The sequence below is a fragment of the Podarcis erhardii genome (assembly GCF_964252035.2).
Source record: "Podarcis erhardii genome assembly, chromosome: 3".
Classification (NCBI taxonomy): domain Eukaryota; kingdom Metazoa; phylum Chordata; class Lepidosauria; order Squamata; family Lacertidae; genus Podarcis; species Podarcis erhardii.
The window spans coordinates 121,682,646-121,702,678 of NC_138507.1; the positions used below are offsets into that span (position 1 = coordinate 121,682,646).

General features: G+C 48.9%; 1 protein-coding gene across 1 annotated transcript in view; it reads right to left on the reverse strand.

Annotated features, from left to right (window-relative positions):
• The window catches only part of LOC309337888 (L-gulonolactone oxidase), a 46,468-nt gene extending 34,481 nt beyond the window's left edge, over positions 1-11,987 (reverse strand). Inside the window, exons 1-5 of the mRNA XM_081854873.1 lie at positions 11,901-11,987; positions 11,141-11,242; positions 10,129-10,254; positions 8,937-9,031; positions 8,080-8,170 (exon numbers count right to left, since the gene is read on the reverse strand). Of these exons, the coding sequence (XP_081710999.1) occupies positions 8,080-8,170; positions 8,937-9,031; positions 10,129-10,254; positions 11,141-11,242; positions 11,901-11,903 (417 nt within the window). The 5' untranslated portion in view covers positions 11,904-11,987. The remainder of the gene's footprint in view (positions 1-8,079; positions 8,171-8,936; positions 9,032-10,128; positions 10,255-11,140; positions 11,243-11,900) is intronic.
• Positions 11,988-20,033: the final 8,046 nt, after the last annotated feature.

The following is a 20,033-nucleotide window of genomic DNA, read 5'->3' on the forward strand; positions in this document are numbered from 1 at the left end:
ATCCCGCTTTATCACTACCCTAAGGAGTCTCAAAGCGGCTAACATTCTCCTTTCCCTTCCTCCCCCCCAACAAACACTCTGTGAGGTGAGTGGGGCTGAGAGACTTCAGAGAAGTGTGACTGGCCCAAGGTCACCCAGCAGCTGCATGTGGAGGAGTGGAGACGCGAACCCGGTTCCCCAGATTAGGAGACTACCGCTCTTAACCACTACACCACACTGGCTCTAGCCATTTCTAACCTCCTCTTCCTCCAGGAATTTGTCCCATCCCCTTTTAAAGCCATCCAAGTTGGTGACCATCACTGCCCCTTGTGGGAGGGAGTTCCACAGTTTAATACGGTTAGCATTCAGCTTCATTGGGTGCCCCTGAGTTCTAGTCTTGTAAGGGGGGGGGGGCGGAGAGAAAATGTTACATCTTTATTAATTATAATTCCCACAGATAACAGGTCATAAGAGAGTCATAGTTACTCCTGGCACTCATTGATTTTCTTTCTTTTTTTATTTCCAAAACCGAAAAAAGAAAAATTGCAAACATCAAATTCAACATCCATATTCATTTTCTAACATAAACCTATTACATAATTAACTAAATTAAAATATACCTAATTACTCTAAAAGGGACGCGGGTGGCGCTGTGGGTTAAACCACAGAGCCTACGACTTGCCGATCAGAAGGTCGGCGGTTCGAATCCCCGTGACGGGGTGAGCTCCCGTTGCTTGGCCCCAGCTCCTGCCAACCTAGCAGTTCGAAAGCACGTCAAAGTGCAAGTAGATAAATAGGTACCACTCCGGCGGGAAGGTAAATGGCGTTTCCGTGCGCTGCTCTGGTTTGCCAGAAGTGGCTTAGTCATGCTGGCCACATGACCCGGAAGCTGTACGCCGGCTCCCTCGGCCAATAAAGCGAGATGAGCGCCACAACCCCAGAGTCGTCCACGACTGGACCTAATGGTCAGGGGTCCCTTTACCTTTAATTACTCTAAACTTCTTTTTGTTGTATACAAATACAACACAGTTAGAAATTGTATATTAAAGCTTTTAAATTATGAATAATATTTCAAATTCCCCTATACCCCTCTCCCCATTGATTTTCTTTGCTTTGACAGATAAGATACAATCTGTACCATAAATACTTGTGGCCACATTACAGATTCCTATAACGGCACACATCTTGGTAGCTGCCCAAAAGAGGGCGTCTCGGTTATCCTGAATCATCCAGGGAGCGCAGTCTTAATCCTAGCAAATGCAGCCTAAAGCCCCGAAAAATGGGACCCATTAGAGGCCGATGTGAGACACCAATTACTGCAAATCTATTTGAATCCTGGAGCGCTGAGAAAGCAAGAGACGGAGAGGGGAGGCAGCGACGGTTCTGAGCTTGACTACTTCCTGGGAGAGAGGCCGAGGGCGCCAAAGAATCAGAGTTGCTTCGCCGGGATGCTGTTGCCCCAAAGCGACCAAGGGACTCAGAATCAGAGGGTCTCTTGGGCCCGGGTCCTGCTTGCAAGTTTCCCAGTGGGACATCGGCCACTGTGAGAAGAGGATGCTGGATCTTTGGCCAGATCCACCAGCCACTCTCTTCTTATTACCTCATTTATGTGATCCACGGAAGCTCTTCCTTTCAAATCTGTGATAATGCGCTTCAGTAAACTCAGCTTTGCGGTGGACAAAAGAACGGGCCAGTTTCCTGGGCAAGGGGGCTCCTCTCTCCCAGTTTGCCAGTGGCTGCCCAGTTAAGCCAGTGACTCTGACGCAGCCTTCCCTACCACCTTGGCTCAGACCATGTCCTGGAGGTGCAGGGAGGCAGCAGAAGGGACTGACTCTCTGCTCCAGCCCTGCATTCTTCCTGCACCAGATTTCCCCAACCTGGTGCCCTCCGGGTGTCCAAGCCAGCAGGGCCACAGTGGAATAAGTTGTGGAAGGTGTAGGAGGTCAATCCTGAGAGACAGAGCCTTCAGTGTCTTCTTTTTCCTCCTCCAGATTTCACCAGAGCCCAACTTTCTTGAATTCAGAGATGTCGACAGCAGAGACGGATACTGTAATTCAGCTGCATTCCGCCCTCAAGGCTGATTTTTAAGTGTGGTCGCTTGGTGTGTTGCCGTTAAGGTGAGTTAAACCGAATCTTAGTTTTCCTCCATATTCAGAGTGAATAACGTTTCTGAATCCCAGTTGCTGGAAACCTCAGGAGGGGAGAGTTGCTCTCGTGCTCAAATCCTGCTGGGGGGGTTTCCATTCAGGTATCTGGTTGGCCAGTGCAAGAACACGATGCTGGTCTAGATGGGCCTTTGCCCTGATTCAGCAGGTGCTTCTTGCATGCTTATATGGGGTACAAGAGTTATAGGGCCTCTATAGTTACCGGCAGAATGCACCTGGGACACAGGTGGCGCTGTGGGTTAAACCACAGAGCCTAGGACTTGCCGATCAGAAGGCCGGCGGTTCAAATCCCCATGACGGGGTGAGCTCCCATTGCTCAGTCCCTGCTCTTGCCCACCTAGCAGTTCGAAAGCACGTCAAAGTGCAAGTAGATAAATAGGTACCGCTCCGGCGGGGAGGTAAACGGTATTTCCGTGCGCTGCTCTGGTTTGCCAGAAGCAGCTTAGTCCTGCTGGCCACATGACCAGCAAGCTGTACGCCGGCTCCGTCAGCCTATAAAGCGAGATGAGCGCCGCAACCCCAGAGTCGGCCACGACTGGACCTAATGGTCAGGGTCCCTTTACCTTTACTATAGTTACTGTGGCTGAAAGTAGGACATTTTGGAGGGAGCACTGCAGCAGCTCGTCCTCATGCACTCAAGGGCCAATTGCAAAGGAGAAATATCGGGTTGTGGGGGAAGTGAGGACCTCGCCCTCTTATTTCTAAGTCCTTTGCAAGATTTCCGGGGTCTCTGCTGGCAACTGCAGATTGACAGCCTCCTCTTCCCATTGCCAAACCACCAACCCTCCTCTCACGTCTTAGAATTTTCTCCTTTAGTTATTTTATGGACTTGTTTTTGATGGCTGCTCATGAATTTTAACTAATGTCGATTCCCGAACGGCAGCCACTGCCCTGCCTCTTTTGTCTTCCTATTGATCACCTGCCCCCTTTTATTAGCTTCCTCTCTCCTTCCCCCCTTCTCCTTCCCCCGCCCCCCGCCTATCCGTCATTTCTTATAAGTCACTGATTTTTTGCAAGGTGCATGGAATCTATCAATTGCGTTGGAAGCCGGATAATCCATCCTGCCGCTGCAAAATCTGAGCCGGGAACAGCCATTCATCTTGCAAAGAGCCTTGGGATGATGGTAATGATATCACAAATAACATGGAAGTGGGGGAGCTCTGTGTTCCCCCAAAACACAAAGCCCACAGCTCCCACATAACACCCCCACAAACAAGCTATGAGAAGTATGAGATTGGTAAATTGGTAAATACTTCATTCACAGATCAGGTGAATTTGCTTTTCTGTGTGTGTGTGAGAGAGAGAAGGGGGCTGGGTGGTATTCGTAAATCATTGAGAGTTTCACATTACCTGCCAATCCCTGATAAATCAGTGTCCCTGTTATTGCCTCTTGGAAATAAATGCCAATTAATTTCGTTAGGGTGAGTTGCTGGCATCGTTTTTCTCCTGCACCTGATGACGCGGATTCAAGCGCACAAAAGCTTATGATGCCATTTTAATAATAATAATAATAATGTGTTTGTCTCCAAGGTGCAGTAAGGTTCTTCCTCGATTTTGCTGGGACGTGCCAATGAGAGCTTGTGTGGTAAAGTGGTTAGTGAGTGTCAGACTACGAGCTGAGAGATCAGGGTTCAAGTCCTCACTAGACAATGAAGATCACCTTGGAGAGTCCATTGCCTTCTTAGGGAGTCCGTTCCACCACTGAACAGCTCTCACCATTAGAAAGTTCTGCCTAAGGTTTTAGCTAGGAACTTCTTCCTTGTAATTTGGAGAGTCGACCACCTCCAGAAATAGACTTCCACTGTCGAGCAGCTCTTGCTGTCAGAAAGTTCTTCCTGATACTGAGTCAGAATCTCCTTTCTCATAACTTGAAGCCATTGGTTTGGGTCCTTCTCTCCAGAGCAAACAAGCTTGTTCCCTCCTCCATGTGACATCACCTTGCCAACAAAGGTCCATATAGTTAAAGCTCTGGTTTTCCCAGTAGTGATGTATGGAAGTGAGAGCTGGACCATCAAGAAGGCTGATTGCCGAAGAATTGATGCTTTTGAATTCTGGTGCTGGAGGAGACTCTTGAGAGTCCCATGGACTACAAGAAGATCAAACCCCTCCATTCTGAAGGAAATCAGCCTTGAGTGCTCACTGGAAGGACAGATCCTGAAGCTGAGGCTCCAAGACTTTGGCCACCTCATGAGAAGAGAAGACTCCCTGGAAAAGACCCTGATGTTGGGAAAGATGGAGGGCACAAGGAGAAGGGGATGACAGAGGACAAGATGGTGGGACAGTATTCTTGACGCTACCAGCATGAGTTTGACCAAACTGTGGGAGGCAGTGGAAGACAGGAGGGCCTGGCGTGCTCTGGTCCAGGGGGTCACGAAGAGGCGGACACGACTAAACAACAACAACATATCCTATCTCCTCTTTTCCAGGCTAAGCATACCCAGCTCCTTCAACCGTTCCTCATCAGGCTTAGTTTCCAGACCCTTGAGCAAGCTTGCTCCATCTTCCACGTGACAATAGCCCTTCAGATACTTGAAGACAGCTATCATGTCACTTCTCACATCTTTCTCATGTGTATATAAACCAGTGTGGCATTAACGCTTAGAGTGTTGGACCTGAGAGACCAGGGTTCGAATCCCCACTCAGACCTGAAGCTCACTGGGGGGACCTTGGGCCAGTCCCTATCTCTTAACCTACCTCACAGGGATGTTGTGAGGATGAATGAGGGAGAAGGAGAACCACGCACACCACTTTGGACTCCTTGGAAAGAAAGGGGGCATATAAATGTTACAGATAAACAAATAAAATAGATGATCTGATGGGCAAAGACCTTCCTGGCTTCTAAATCAATAGACGACAGATGGTTGCAAAATAAAGGACTACAGCAGCCTTCGTCATCCTGGCACCCTGCAGTTGTTGTGGACTACAACTCCCATCAGCCACGCTGGTTGTGGCTGATGGGATTTGTAGTCCAAAACGTTCAGAGAGCACTTGGCTATCGGAGGCTGGAAGACAGCATACTGAGCTGAGCTTAACAGTGATGCACGATGTTTGTGGGAGTTTTATCAGTGATTTTTTGCTCCAAGCAAGTAAATAACTCAGTGGTAACAGCCAGGGGCCAGGAAAGACAGTTCTTTCCCCATAATATATCCCCAAAGTTATTGCACCTTTGTTATTGCAGATTAATTGTAATCTGCTTTGGGGGCTGGTCTTGGCTAAACAGTGGGCTATAAATAATCACATTCTTTGAATTAATAAGAATCTCTTTTCCAGGCTTCCTTTCTGCCTCGGTGCTGTTGTGGCGCTCAGGGGATCTTACGAACTTCCATCATTTCTGAACGTAAGCAGTTGGGTGCCCAGGTGCCCTCAGGTGAGTCTTCATCGCCCTGTACCTTTGCTGCTCACCTTCCTTCATTTCTGGGGAGCCCTGACTGCTGCTGTGTGAAATATGGGGGCTCCCTCTGCATATCTTGAGGTAGCGATTTGCTGTGGGTGCTTGGCGCAAGACAAACGATTTTTAAAATGCCCAATTTTCCTCGGCGTTTCCTGCCACCTTAAATCTAAGGGGAGACTTCTAATGATCTCACCGCCTGTCGAATTGCCATCTGGTTTAGTTCCATTCCTGTTCTCACATCATTGATCTTATAGCAATCCCCCTCCTATGTTTTATTATTAAAGCTAGAAGGATACATCTGCCCACGGGACAAATCTGTTTAGGAAAATGTTTTCCTAAACTGGAAGTGACTCCCATACGAGGAAATATTGCGAGGTTTGGGACTTTTCAGTTTAACGAAAAGGCAAGTTTCTCTTTCTCTCTCATAACACAAGATTTTGTGGACATCTGAAAGTTGGAAGATTCAGATCAGAGAAATTAAAGTAAGAACGTAAGAATAGCCTGGTGGATGAGACCAATGGCACATCTAGTCACTAGGATGGCTCACTTGGCAGAGCATGAGACTCGATCTCTGGGTCGCGGATTCAAGTCCTACGTTGGGCAAAAAGATTCCTTCATTGCAGGGGGTTGGACTAGATGACCCTTGGGGTCCCTTCTAACCAGGGGAGTCTTTAGCATATGCACCGCCAGGGTGCAAAGATCCGCCCAGAGCCCCCAAGTCTGACAAGCGCCGCCGTTGTGAATGATAAGTGGCGCGGCGCATCTTTGGTAAATGAGTGCACAAATTTGAAAGTCCTTTAGTGAGACAGTAGGTACAGTGGTACCTCGTGTTAAGAACTTAATTCGTTCCGGAGGTCTGTTCTTAACCTGAAACTGTTCTTAACCTGAGGTACCCCTTTAGCTAATGGGGCCTCCTGCTGCCACCGCGCTGCCGGAGCACAATTTCTGTTCTCATCCTGAAGCAAAGTTCTAAACCTGAGGTACTATTTCTGGGTTAGCAGAGTCTGTAACCTGGAGCCTCTATAACCTGAAGTGTCTGTAACCTGAAGCGTCTGTAACCCAAGGTACCACTGTACTACATTTTGGTAATACCTAGGTATATATGTACACTGGTACCTCGGGTTACAGCTGCTGCAACCTCATAGTGGCCTTTGACTGGATTTAACTGTCCAGGGGTCGTTTATCTTTTACTGAGATACGTCTTAGGACATGTGGACTGATCCATCAGGCTCTCCTTATAAGCTCTTTTTTTTTGGAGAATATTAGGCCAAAGCTTTCACTCTTCAAGTCCTGCTCAGCAGCACCATCTCTTTTGTGCTACTTGACCTGCTTGCTTGCCAGTCACCTGGACTCCTCCGGCTACAGCCCGTGTAGTTCTTTTTTTTAAAAAAACCATAATTTTTATTAACAGGCCAATCATATCACATTATTTCAAATCACATTAATTCCAAATTATACAGCCGAATTTTTCAATTTTGTTGGGGGTACCCATACATCAAGCTCCGGACGAGAATCCAAACATCACTTCTATTACTGCTTTAATTAAACAGTTCTATCCAGATAGTCTCTTTTTTACTTTCTTCATCTTCTTGTTGTTGTCATATATTCCTTTCTTTGCGATCTCTGATAATCTTCACAGGCAGGTTAAGAACAAACATCGTCTGTGTGGGTTTTACGCACTCCACAAGTCATATTTCATAGGGACAGCCGCCATTCTACTCCTCCTTCGGAAATTTATCTTCGGTCTGCCCTTTAGTTTTCCCAGGCTTCTAAAATATCTCCTAGAGGGCTCTGCCAGGTTAAAGATCAAATTCCAACCATCGTTCACTTTCAAATAGTCCTGGTTCTCCTCCCCCCGTCTTTCTTAAACAAGCCTGCCTTGCGAGACGCCATTTTAAAACTGCGTCATAAAATTTTTCCATTTTCCGATCTTTACCAATCCTCTCTTCATTCATCATTAATTCATCCCACACAGTTTTTAGATTCCTGCTTGTGTAGTAAAATACGGCGGTTCTTTTTTCTTTGAGGTGGAGGGTTATTATTTATGCTCATATAAGATAAAGAAAGAAAACTTTTTTCCTCCACCCCACCTTCTTAGCTCCAAACATACCCATTTCTTAATGGCGCTTCGTCTCTTGATTTATTTGTCTTCGCCCGCCGCTCCGATCCCAGAGATCCATTAATCAGCAGTCTTATCTCCCGACCTTTGCTTGACGTATGTGCTTTAACATCTTTCAATTATATATTTCCAATTATATTTTCGTGTTAAAGCAAGCCAGCACGCGCAAATTGGAGACGGCGTCCGGGAAGAGCCAACCGCACCAAGGGCTTAGCCAAGTGACCGGCGCACCCCCTTCTCTCGAATCTGGGGGTGCATTGTGGCCACCACTGGCAAGGCAGTCCCCCCCATATCCTTGGGGGGGGGGAAGACTGCATACTTCCCATAGCAGCCTCTTAATTACCTCGTGTGGGTCAGAGAGATGTTATTGTCGGCCATCTTCCAATGCGCCACCTGGTGGCCCCCCCAGCCCGTGTAGTTCTTACCTGTGTCGCCAAAATGCCGTGCCTGAGCCCTGTGTTGTGGGTTCCGGTGCCAACGACGCCGGCGGCTGTCACATCTGAAACGGCTCCTAGACTGAAGGTGGGGAAAAGGGGGGAATGTGAGCTGTAGGCAAGAAGGCAGAGGCCTTCTCTATTGTTTATTCCCCAAGGCGGCTGCTGAGACAATGATATTAACGAACGTGACGTTTGGCACAAAAGGTAATTAATTGCCACCTGCTCCGGATCCCGAACACGCCAAAATGAAATGAGACACGCATGTCACGGCACATCAAGCTGCAGAACAAGCGCATTGAACTAGGAAGGAGCCTTGGCTGTTGATCTGCATTTCTGACAATACAGATATTCCTCTGAGGTGTGTGCAGCTTGGTGCGACTGAAATAGCACTCCAATGTGCCCCAGATTAGCAGGCAAACCTGCCTTTTCGACATTTCTCCTCCAACGTGAACCTTTCCTTCCAACTAATAGTTTCACCCAAACTCCAGCAGAACAACAGTCCTGAATTGCAGAGAGCCTGCAATTATTCTGCAGATGGAAGGACAAAAAAGAGGAGTCAATCTTATTAAGCCCTTCTGTGATTAAAAGGCTCCTTTGGCCCCAATGTCAGGGCATCTGAGCAAATTTGCATGCGATGCTGCGAGCCCATTGCCTCCCGCAGGTCACTCCTCAAAAGAACTCATTTGCCACAGAGGCTTCTGAGTGCCGTCTCGGCTAAAGAGAGGGCATCGGGGGTGAAAGATCCCAGCTGGGGCCTTTGACTCACAGCGGCCTTTGCCAACCCGGTGCCCCCCTAAGCGCTGATATTGGTGGCATTTCAGCACATGCAAAGTTGTCTTACTTACATGGGCAAAGCCAAGCCGTGTTTGCTCAACTCGGTGTTCAGATCAGAGAGAAGGATGCCAGCCTCTGCTGTCACTTGCTTCTTCTCCTTGTCCACCTGCAAGTGACAAGATTGGCTCTTTTATCTGCATCTATATATAATAATGGGACCACAGAGCCTAGGACTTGCCGATCAGAAGGTTGGCGGTTTGAATCTCCATGACGGGGTGAGCTCCCGTTGCTCAGTCCCTGCTCCTGCCAACCTAACAGTTCAAAAGCATATCAAAGTGCAAGTAGATAAATAGGTACCGCTCCAGCGGGAAGGTAAACAGCGTTTCCGTGCACTGCTCTGGTTCACCAGAAGTGGCTTAGTCATGCTGGCCACATGACCCGGAAGCTGTATGCCGGCTCCCTCGGTCAATAAAGCGAGATGAGCGCCGCAACCCCAGAGTCGTCCACAATTGGACCTAATGGTAAGGGGTCCCTTTACCTTTACCTATATATAATAATATTTTTATTCTTTTGTACCATATAGGAAGTTACATTTGTTACTTGACAATTATATCCCAATTCAACAAAACTAGTGTGTCATGGTCCGGTTCACGGGTGATCAAAGTCCCAGCTGGGGACATCGGGACCGGGGACAAGATGGTGGGGTGAGAGCAGGAACGGGAGTCCAGAAGCCAGGAGTCAGGAAGCCAAGGGTCCGAGAATCAAGGAGTTACGAAGTCAGGGGTCCGAGGATCAAGAAGCAAGGAGTCAAACGCAGCAAGGCAGGGAACGTGTTGCTGTGGCAAAGAGCCGAAGGGAATTGTTGACCTTATATCCCTTCCCAGCTCTTGCCACCAGGTGCAGTGAGTTACCAATCGGCCTCACCTGTGAGGCTGCGCCTTGCCTCTCCAGAACAAACTTAGGAAGGCCCCAGTCCTGCGAAGCCCTACTGGTCACAGGGTCTGGCTCCTGCACGCACTCCTGACATAATGGCTTCCTGCTCACCCAATGTTGCTGTTTATAACCCAAATTGCACACAACTGCGGTTTAAGGTTTGACTTATTTAATTTCATCCTCTCCCAGTATGTCTCCTAATATGTTCTGGAGGTCACCCTGTGGGTGAGCTCTGCTCCAGGTCATCTCTCTGGCCAGGTAGTGTGAGGTGGAATCTGAGCTAGGTGGGCCATGAGAAGGACCCAGAAAGGGAGAATCCTGCTCTCTTACCTTGAGCACTTTGTTCATCCTTCCCATCTCGATCATGTAGTCATCTGTGCAGGCAATGTCCGAGGGGGAATGTCCACCTCCGACCACTTTCACCTTCTTACTCTTCTGCCTGGCCAGATCCAAGATCTGCAGAGAGGGCGACCAGACATTGGTACAGAGGTGACCCCCGAGCTCAAGGAAGTGGAAGCCGTGGTCCTCTGGATGTTGCTGGATTCCAACTCTCAACAGCCCCAGCCAGAATGGCCAATGGTCAGGGATGATGGGAGTTGGAGTCTTGAGGGTCACAGGTTCCACATCCATACCCTGAGGCCTTGAGGTGCACTGATATTCCACCCCACCTTTCCACTTCCCATCCCCTCCATGATCTCTGAAGGCTCATCCTTCACTTGGCGCCCTCCATATGTTTCAAACTACAACTCCCACAGGTCCAGCCAGCATATATAGATGTAGGATTGAACAGGGGGCAGGAGGATGGGGACCAGCCTAGAATGAGTTGGCCCCACCCACCAGTGGCCTCCTGCTTTCTGCCGTACCAGCCCCCACGGGCAACGATGCCCCCTCTGATGAACCCAAGTTAAAAACAAGTGTTTGCATATTCTAGTCACAAGACCCCGTTTCGAAATCCTTGATGTCACGCCGATTGAACTAATGGAGATTATTCAGATGAGATTTCAGTTGTGCATGGTTTTCTGGTGCTCACGTTGGGTAAATTGTAGGAAAAAACAAAGGCCGCTGACAAAGGCCTTGGCCGAAATCATCGTTCTTTTTTTTACTTGCTACCCTTTTGGAGTCATATCTCAAAGATGTGTTGTTGACTTTTCCCATGCGACTTTAACCCTTGCTGACCCTTGTGGCCACACTATCTTTCTCCTGGTCTTCCAAGACCATAAAGATGGAGGACTAGAAGGGTAGGCTTTGTCTGTCTGTCCGTCTGTCTGTCTGTTTGCTGCCCTACACCTGATATCTAGGGGAAGTTGGAAAAGTCACGCCGACTGGAACCGCCTCCACTTACCTCCTTGATCTCATCCACCGTAGTTGGCTGAAAATACATCTCTGGGGAGGAGCCATAAGTCTTAGCCCAGTTCTGGAATCTGATACCACCTTGGCCATGGACCTAACGCCCAGAGACACAAAACAAATACCATTGTTATAAGAAGCTAAGGTCTCAAATATATAAACTAAATGTTCTTAAATTTACAAAGCAAACACAGACATAAGTATGTAGACCGCGTGTCTGAAATAGTACAGGAGAACAATCCTGAAACCATTCTGACTCTCCCAAATTGACTTCAAATGTTTCTCTGCAAGGGGGAAGGAAATGTCTTTTGCTTACCTGTCTTAAGGGTGTATTTGTGTATGAATAGGGTGAGCCTGTGACCTGGGCTCAGGAACTAAAGTATTAACCATCACAAAAGAATAGCCAGGCTGCCCAGGTAACGCAATCAGTGACCATTACCAGGTATCCTGGCAGGCAGGATTTCTGCTGTAGACCGCCTCCTTCTGTGATGTATGTATGATGTTTTGTTCTGTGCACTCCACTCCCATGGTTTAATGGAAAGCTGCGACTCCTGCATTGCAGGGGGGTTGGAATAGAAGATCCTCGAGTGTCCCTCCCAATGCTACGATTCTGTGATTCTAAGTGCATGGATGGCCTTTTAAGCCACTGTGTCTGGTTCTCCCTCTGATCCCCGCACCCACCAGCTTTAAAATGAAGAACAAGATCCATTCCAGGATATATATATATATATATATTAAAAAGAGAGTTTTCTTACCATTGTGTTTGTGGCTTCTTTGAATATCCAAAGGAAAGCTTAGCAGGAGACTGAGGGTCTTCCTCCGAGACAAGGCGGGTGTGGTCTCAGCAGATCTCAGGAGAACAGCTGCTGGAATTGGGAGAAGGCAAGGAGGGCCACTTTCCAGGAAAAAAGGGTTAATGAGTAACCTCTGCAAGGCTGGTTTGTGGTTAATTTGAGACAGTTTGAGATAGTTGACAGACAACAGGTAGAGATTCTTTAAAGCAAACTTTAATGATGATCCTGGCAATTCGTGCTGAAGGAAGGATGAGGCGCTGAGAGCAGAGGAAACTTGACATGTATCGGGGAAGGGCCCCAAAACAAGGGAGTTTCTAAACTGGGTCTGGGGTAGGTTCTGCCATTGATCAAGGGAAGTCACAAAGGTAAAGGGACCCCTGATCGTTCGGTCCAGTCGTGTCCGACTCAGGGGTTGCGACACTCATATCGCTTTATTGGCCGATTTAGCTGGTGTACAGCTTCCGGGTCATGTGGCCAGCATGACTAAGCCACTTCTGGTGAAACACCTTTTACCTTCCTGCTGGAGTGGTACCTATTTATCTACTTGCACTCTGATGTGCTTTTGAACTGCTAGGTTGGCAGGAGCTGGGACCGAGCAACGGGAGCTCACCCCATCGCGGGGATTCGAACCGCCAACCTTCTGATCGGCAAGTCCTAGGCTCTGTGGTTTAACCCACAGCGCCACCCGCGTTCCTAAGGGAAGTAACAGTCCCACCCTATTCTGCCTTGGTCAGACCACACCTGGAATCCAGTGTCCAGTTCCGGGCCCCACAATTTAAGAAGGATAGTGACAAGCTGGAGAATGCACAGAGGAGGGGAACCGTAGACGACGAGGGGTCTAGAAACCAAGCCTGATGAGGGAATGGTTGAAGGAGCTGGGTATGTTTAGCCTGGAAAAGAAGAGACTGAGAGGAGATAGGAGAGCCATCTTCAAATATCTCAAGGGTTGCCCCATGGAATGTGGAGCATGCTTGTTTTCTCCTGCTCCGGAGGAGAGGACTCGAACCCATGGCTTCAAGTAATAATAAAGGAGATTCCAACTAAACATGAGAAAGAGCCCTTTGATGCTGAAACAGACTCCCTCGGAAGGTGCTGGGCTTTCCTTCCTTGGGGGTTTTAAAGCAGAGGATGGTTGGCCACCTGTCATGGATGCTTTAGTTGAGATTTCTGCATTGCAGGGGGTTGGACTAGATGACCCTTGGGGTCCTTTCCAACTTTACAGTTCTATATTCTATAGCAGAGTCCTTGCCAGGTTCAACTTAATAATAATAATAATAATAATAATAATAATAATAATAATAATAATAATTTATTATTTATACCCCGCCCATCTGGCTGAGTTTCCCCAGCCACTCTGGGCGGCTCCCAATCAGTATTAAAAACAATACAGCATTACATATTAAAAACATCCCTGAACAGGGCTGCCTTAAGATGTCTTCTGAACGTCAGATAATTCTTTATCTCTTTGACATCTGATGGGAGGGCGTTCCACAGGGCGGGCGCCACTACCGAGAAGGCCCTCTGTCTGGTTCCCTGTAACCTCACTTCTCGCAATGAGGGAACCGCCAGAAGGCCCTCGGCGCTGGATCTCAGTGTCCGGGCTGAACGATGGGGGTGGAGACGCTCCTTCAGGTAAACAGGACCGAGGCCGTTTAGGGCTTTAAAGGTCAGCACCAACACTTTGAATTGTGCTCGGAAACGTACTGGGAGCCAATGCAGATCTCTCAGAACCGGTGTTATGTGGTCCCGGCGGCCACTCCCAGTCACCAGTCTAGCTGCCGCATTCTGGATTAATTGCAGTTTCCGGGTCACCTTCAAAGGTAGCCCCACGTAGAGCGCATTGCAGTAGTCCAAGCGTGAGATAACTAGAGCATGCACCACTCTGGCGAGACAGTCCGCGGGGAGGTAGGGTCTTAGCCTGCGTACCAGGTGGAGCTGGTAGACAGCTGCCCTGGACACAGAGTTAATCTGCGCCTCCATGGACAGCTGTGAGTCCAAAATGACTCCCAGGCTGCGCACCTGGTCCTTCAGGGGCACAGTTACCCCATTCAGGACCAGGGAATCCTCCACACCTGCCCGCCTCCTGTCCCCCAAAAACAGTACTTCTGTCTTGTCAGGATTCAACCTCAATCTGTTAGCCGCCATCCAACCTCCAACCGCCTCCAGGCACTCACACAGGACCTTCACCGCCTTCACTGGTTCTGATTTAAAGGAGAGGTAGAGCTGGGTGTCATCTGCATACTGATGAACACCCAGTCCAAACCCCCTGATGATCTCTCCCAGCGGCTTCATATAGATATTAAAAAGCATGGGGGAGAGGACAGAACCCTGAGGCACCCCACAAGTGAGAGCCCAGGGGTCTGAACATTCATCCCCCACCACCACCTTCTGGACACGGCCCAGGAGGAAGGAGCGGAACCACTGTATAACAGTGCCCCCAGCTCCCAGCCCCTCTAGACGGTCCAGAAGGATGTTATGGTCGATGGTGTCAAAGGCCGCTGAGAGATCCAGCAGAACTAGGAAACAGCTCTCACCTTTGTCCCTAGCCCGCCGGAGATCATCAACCAGCGCGACCAAGGCAGTTTCAGTCCCATGGTGAGGCCTGAATCCCGATTGGAAGGGATCCAAATGGTCCGTTTCCTCCAGGCGTGCTTGGAGTTGTTCAGCAACCACCCGCTCAATCACCTTGCCCAAGAATGGCAGATTTGAGACTGGGCGATAGTTGGCCAAATTGGCCGGGTCTAAAGATGTTTTTTTAAGAAGCGGTTTAATGACCGCCTCTTTCAGCGGGTCTGGGAAGGCTCCCTCATGGAGGGAAGCGTTCACCACCCCGCAAAGCCCATCGCCCAGCCCTTCCCGGCTCGCTTTTATCAGCCAGGATGGGCAAGGATCAAGGAGACAGGTGGTCGGTTTCACTCGTCCAAGCAGCCTGTCCACATCCTCGGAGGTAACAGATTGGAATTGATCCCATGTAACAGGACCAGACAGAACTCTAGCACTCTCCCGCCCTGGCCCTGCTCCCACGGTGGAGTCTACCTCCTTCTGAATCTGAGCGATTTTATCTGCAAAAAACTTTGCAAAAGCATTGCAGGAGATCTTGGGGTCCCTACCAGGCCCCGTTGGTACAGGTGGTTCTGATAGATTGCGAACCACCTGAAAAAGTCTCCTGCTGCTGTTTTCTGCAGATGCAATGGAGGCGGTGAAGAAGGCCCTCTTCGCCGTCGCCATTGCCACTTGGTAGGCTCGACGTTGAGCTCTAACCCGTGTCCGGTCTGATTCAGAATGAGTTTTCCGCCACCGGCGCTCTAGCCGTCTCAACGATTGTTTCATCACCCTCAGCTCCGGGGAAAACCACGGGGCTGTCCGGGCTCCATGCAATCGGAGAGGGCGCTTCGGAGCCAGACAGTCAATAGCCCTGGTTAACTCCGCATTCCAGCGGGCCACCAGGGAATCAGCTGAAAGGCCATCAACTTGGGATAGAGCATCCCCTACCACTCTCTGGAAGCCAATTGGATCCATTAAGTGGCAGGGGCGGACCATCCGAATCGGTCCCACCTCCCTGCGGAGGGGAAGGGTTGCGGAGAAGTCCAGTTGCACCAGGAAGTGATCTGACCATGGCACTTCTTTTGTTTCACTTTTAGTTAATGTCAGATCACCAGCATCCGTAGAGGTAAACACCAAGTCTAAGGCATGTCCGTGGCTATGAGTTGGGCCAGACTTATTCAGGGACAGCCCCATGGAGGCCATGCTTTCCACGAAGTCCCGAGCGGCCCCTTGTAAGGTCGTGTCGGCATGGATGTTAAAATCCCCCAGGACAACCAGGCTAGGTGTCTCCAGGAGCATATCCGCCACGACCTGAAGCAGCTCGGGCAGGGAATCCTTGGTGCAGCGGGGAGGTCGGTACACCAGTAGGAATCCTGTACTGCCCCTATTGCCCAACTTCCAGAACATGCACTCAGAAAACTGGGTCTTCCCAATAGGACGCCTGGTGCAGACTAATGACTTCCTAAAAATCACTGCAACCCCCCCTCCCCGCCCACATGACCTGGGTTGCTGTGCGTAAGAGAAACCTGGTGGGCAAGCAGCGGCAAGGGCAGGCCCATCTGCTTCATCCAACCAAGTCTCTGTTACACATGCCAGATCAAATCCTCCATCCATGATCAAGTCATGGATGGCAGTGGTCTTATGAATCATTGACCTGGCATTGCACAGCAACACTTTCAGGTCATGTGGGTATCCCTTGCTGATTCTAGTATCCATCCGGTCAGGACCAGACCCGGAGGCAGGAATAGTCCTCAGACAACGACTAAACCTGCCTCCTCTGTAATGACATGGTCTGGTCTTAGCGTAACTCCTCCTCCTACCCGTGATCACTGAGATCGGTTGTCCCAGTGCATTCCCCCCTGTGGAACATGCCCCAGCCATTTTGTGGGCTGGGGCCCACTCCCCGGCAGCCCTGACCCCTCCCCCTAAGAACAAAATAACAACTTATACAAACAAACAAAACTAATAAAAACTAATAAAACAATACAAACAAAAAATGTAAAAATTACAAGATCAAAAAAAAAAAAAAAAAATTCCCCAAACCCAACCAAACATCCATCCCACCCCCACCCCCCACATACAAAAAATCCAAAAGAAAATTTTTTTAAAAACATTTTAAAAACACTCTGTGCCCCTCCTGCAGTAATAATAATAATAATAATAATAATCTTTATTGTCATTGCCCCCTCTCGGGGACAACGAAAATTACTTGGCTGCTCCATCCTCCCAGGTAGGGCACTCCACACAAAATCAGAACAACTATAAAAACACTCATTAAAACAATACAGTATAATACAGCAAGGAAGATTAGATGACTTTCAAAGTCCAGGTTTCCCATTCAGGGCCGAGATCACGCTGGAGAAGAAGCTGTTCTTCAAATGGCTCGTTCTTGTCTTCATCGTCCTGTATCTCCGTCCCGACGGCAGGAGCTCGAAGAGACAGTGACCAGGATGCGATGGATCTTTTACTATGTCCTCTGGCACCTTGTGGCATAAATCTGCTCTAAGGTGGAGAGTGGGCAGCCAACAATGCTCTCTGCTGCCTTAACAACTCTGCACAACCCCATCCTGTCCTGGGTAGTACAGCTTCCGTACCACACACATAAGCCATAAGTGAGCACGCTCTCAATGGCACAGTGAGAGAAGGCAAGCAGCAGTTTCTGCGGAAGATGGTTTTTCCTTAGGATTCTCAAAAAGTACAGTCTCTGCTGCGCCTTCTTCACAAGCCCCCTTGTGTTGACACTCCAGGACAGATCCTCTTGTAATTCAATACCCAAAAATCTGAACGTTGTCACCCTCTCCACACAGACCCCATCAATCAAAAGTGGCTGGACATTGCTCTTCTGTCTCCTGAAGTCCACCACAAGCTCCTTTGTCTTCCTTGTATTTATAAGCAAGTTGTTAGCTCTGCACCACTCTGTCAGCCGCTCCACCTCATCTCTATAGTCCGTTTCACCCTCCCTTTCAGAGATGAGCCCAATTACGGTTGTGTCATCTGCAAATTTGACAACCCTATTACTAGGGTGAGCAGCGACACAATCGTACGTGTAGAGAATATAAAGGAGCGGACTGAGTACGCATCCCAGATTAAAAATACCAGATTGTTGGTATTTGTGAAATCAAAAGTTGGCAGAGCCCACTGGTTCCAGAACCAGCATCTCCAGGGAAGGAGGCAGCTTCCGGAATGATGCCCAGATAGTTTCTGGGCACCCACTCTGGGGCTTTCGCCAAGAACTGATATGTTGTCTCTGGAATGAAAGGGTCAGCACAGTCCCCTTCTGCACCAAACACTGTCCCCATATCTCTCTTTCCCATCTGCTGAGCTGGAGATCTTCCTTCTGATGTCCTTGAGATGAGCATCACAGCTCGGATTCTCCACGAGAATCTACTTTTCGAACCTCCTCAAACTGCGACTCCATTCCTTTCCCCTCTTCATCTGCTTCCTGCTGACACACATCCTTGGCTGAAAGTCGGGCGAGCAGAACAAACGAGCCTGGATAGCGTTCTAGGAAGGAGAGCGAGCTTTCTAAATCCAGAGAGCCACATTCTGGTTAACTGCGAGATCGCTGATACGGAAGGGGGGGGGCATGTCTTCTTCACCTTTATTTCCAATTGTCAATGTCAAAAGGGACTAAAATCTATAAAATTCATAGAAACTCAATGTGCCAATTTGATCAATTTCTCTAGGACTCCATGACACCTCCCCTGTCCTCCATAATCCCTCAAGCAAGGTGTCAAGACCCTAATCCTGTCAAATCACTCTGCCAAGCCTTTCCTCCGGGCAATGCCAGTACATGGACCATTGTCTTCTCATCACCGGTACTCAGGATGTGCTTATCTGCGCATATCTCCAGCTCTGCATATTCCCCCCTCCCTCCTCCATATGTTAATCCTGTGTAACCCAACCTCTTCTTAATGTATTCATGATGTAACTGGGATGTATTTTGCACTGTATTCTGGGACATGGAGGGAAGTTTCAAAAGTTCATGTCACCCCTTTCTCGCTGTTCAATCTCGCCTTGAACCTGTAGGGCAATAAACTTGGATCTTCTGCAGCTTGCTCCTGTCTCTGGCTGAGCTCATTTTCCTCCGCAGGGACCCGTGGACTTAGTCCGATGAGCTGGGTGGCAGAGCAGCCTCGCACCCAGATTTTACCGTAACATCGCCTTACCCCTTACATGCCCACTTGGCCATCTATGGAAGGGGCGCTGTTAAAAAGTGCCACATAATTCCACATTCTGCGGCAGCACCTGCACTGCGGAACTCCCTGCCTATTGGAATATTGGAATCAGGCAGGCGCCTTCACTGTATTGTATCCGGCAGATGCAAAACAACAACAACAACAACAACAACAACAACAACAACAAAAACATAGCCTATCCTATCCAGATATGTAGAATGTGGGTGAGTGTTTTAATCTCCATAATTTCAGATCCATCTGGTATGCAGTCTGAGACCCTATCTGCCCACAGACTGTCTCGCCAGAGTGGTGCATGCTCTGGTTATCTCCTGCTTGGACTACTGCAATGCGCTCTACATGGGGCTACCTTTGAAGACAACCTGGAAACTACAACTAATCCGGAATGCGGCAGCCAGACAGGTGACTGGGAGCGGCTGCCGAGACCACATAACACCAGTCTTGAAAGACCTACACTGGCTCCCAGTATGTTTCCGAGCACAATTCAAAGTGTTGGTGCTGACCTTTAAAGCCCTAAATGGTCTCGGTCCAGTATACCTGAAGGAGCGTCTCCACCCCCATCGTTCTGCCCAGACACTGAGGTCCAGCGCCGAGGGCCTTCTGGTGGTTCCCTTCCTGCGAGGTTACAGGGAACCAGGCAGAGGGCCTTCTCGGTAGTGGCACCCGCCCTGTGGAACGCCCTCCCACCAGATGTGAAAGAGAAAAATAACTATCAGACTTTTAGAAGACATCTCAAGGCAGCCCTGTTTAGGGAAGCTTTTAACGTTTGATGCATTACGGTATTTTAATATATTGTTGAAAGCCGCCCAGAGTGGGTGGGGTATAAATAAATCATCATCATCATCATCATCATCATCATCATCATCATCATCATCTGTTTTTTAAAAGAAAATAACTTTCCAGGGACAGCTTGCTAGCGGTGGGCAGGACCAGAGGAAAAAGTTTCAAGCAGGGAGACTTTTTCAGGCCCTAAATGGTGATGTTGAGGTTTGGACCTAAGACCTTCTGAGTGCAAGGCAAATGTTCCCCCCTGAGCCACACCCTTTCCCCATTAGCCTGCCGGAGCAGACATTTTCCTATAGGTGCTTCATTCCTAATATTCAATCACCTCCTGCCCACTTTCTGCAGAAGAGAAGTTTCGGATGGCTTCTTGGAACCAACCGCTGCTCTTTCTCATGTTGTTTGCAGCCTTGCTCTTTGTATATTTGGGTCGCCCCCCTTACTGTTGCTTTGATTGCTGTTCTAATTGGTGCATCGGAAGGCGGGTGGCGCTGTGGGTTAAACCACAGAGCTTAGGACTTGCTGATCAGAAGGTTGGCAGTTTGAATCCCCACAACTGGGTGAGCTCCCGTTG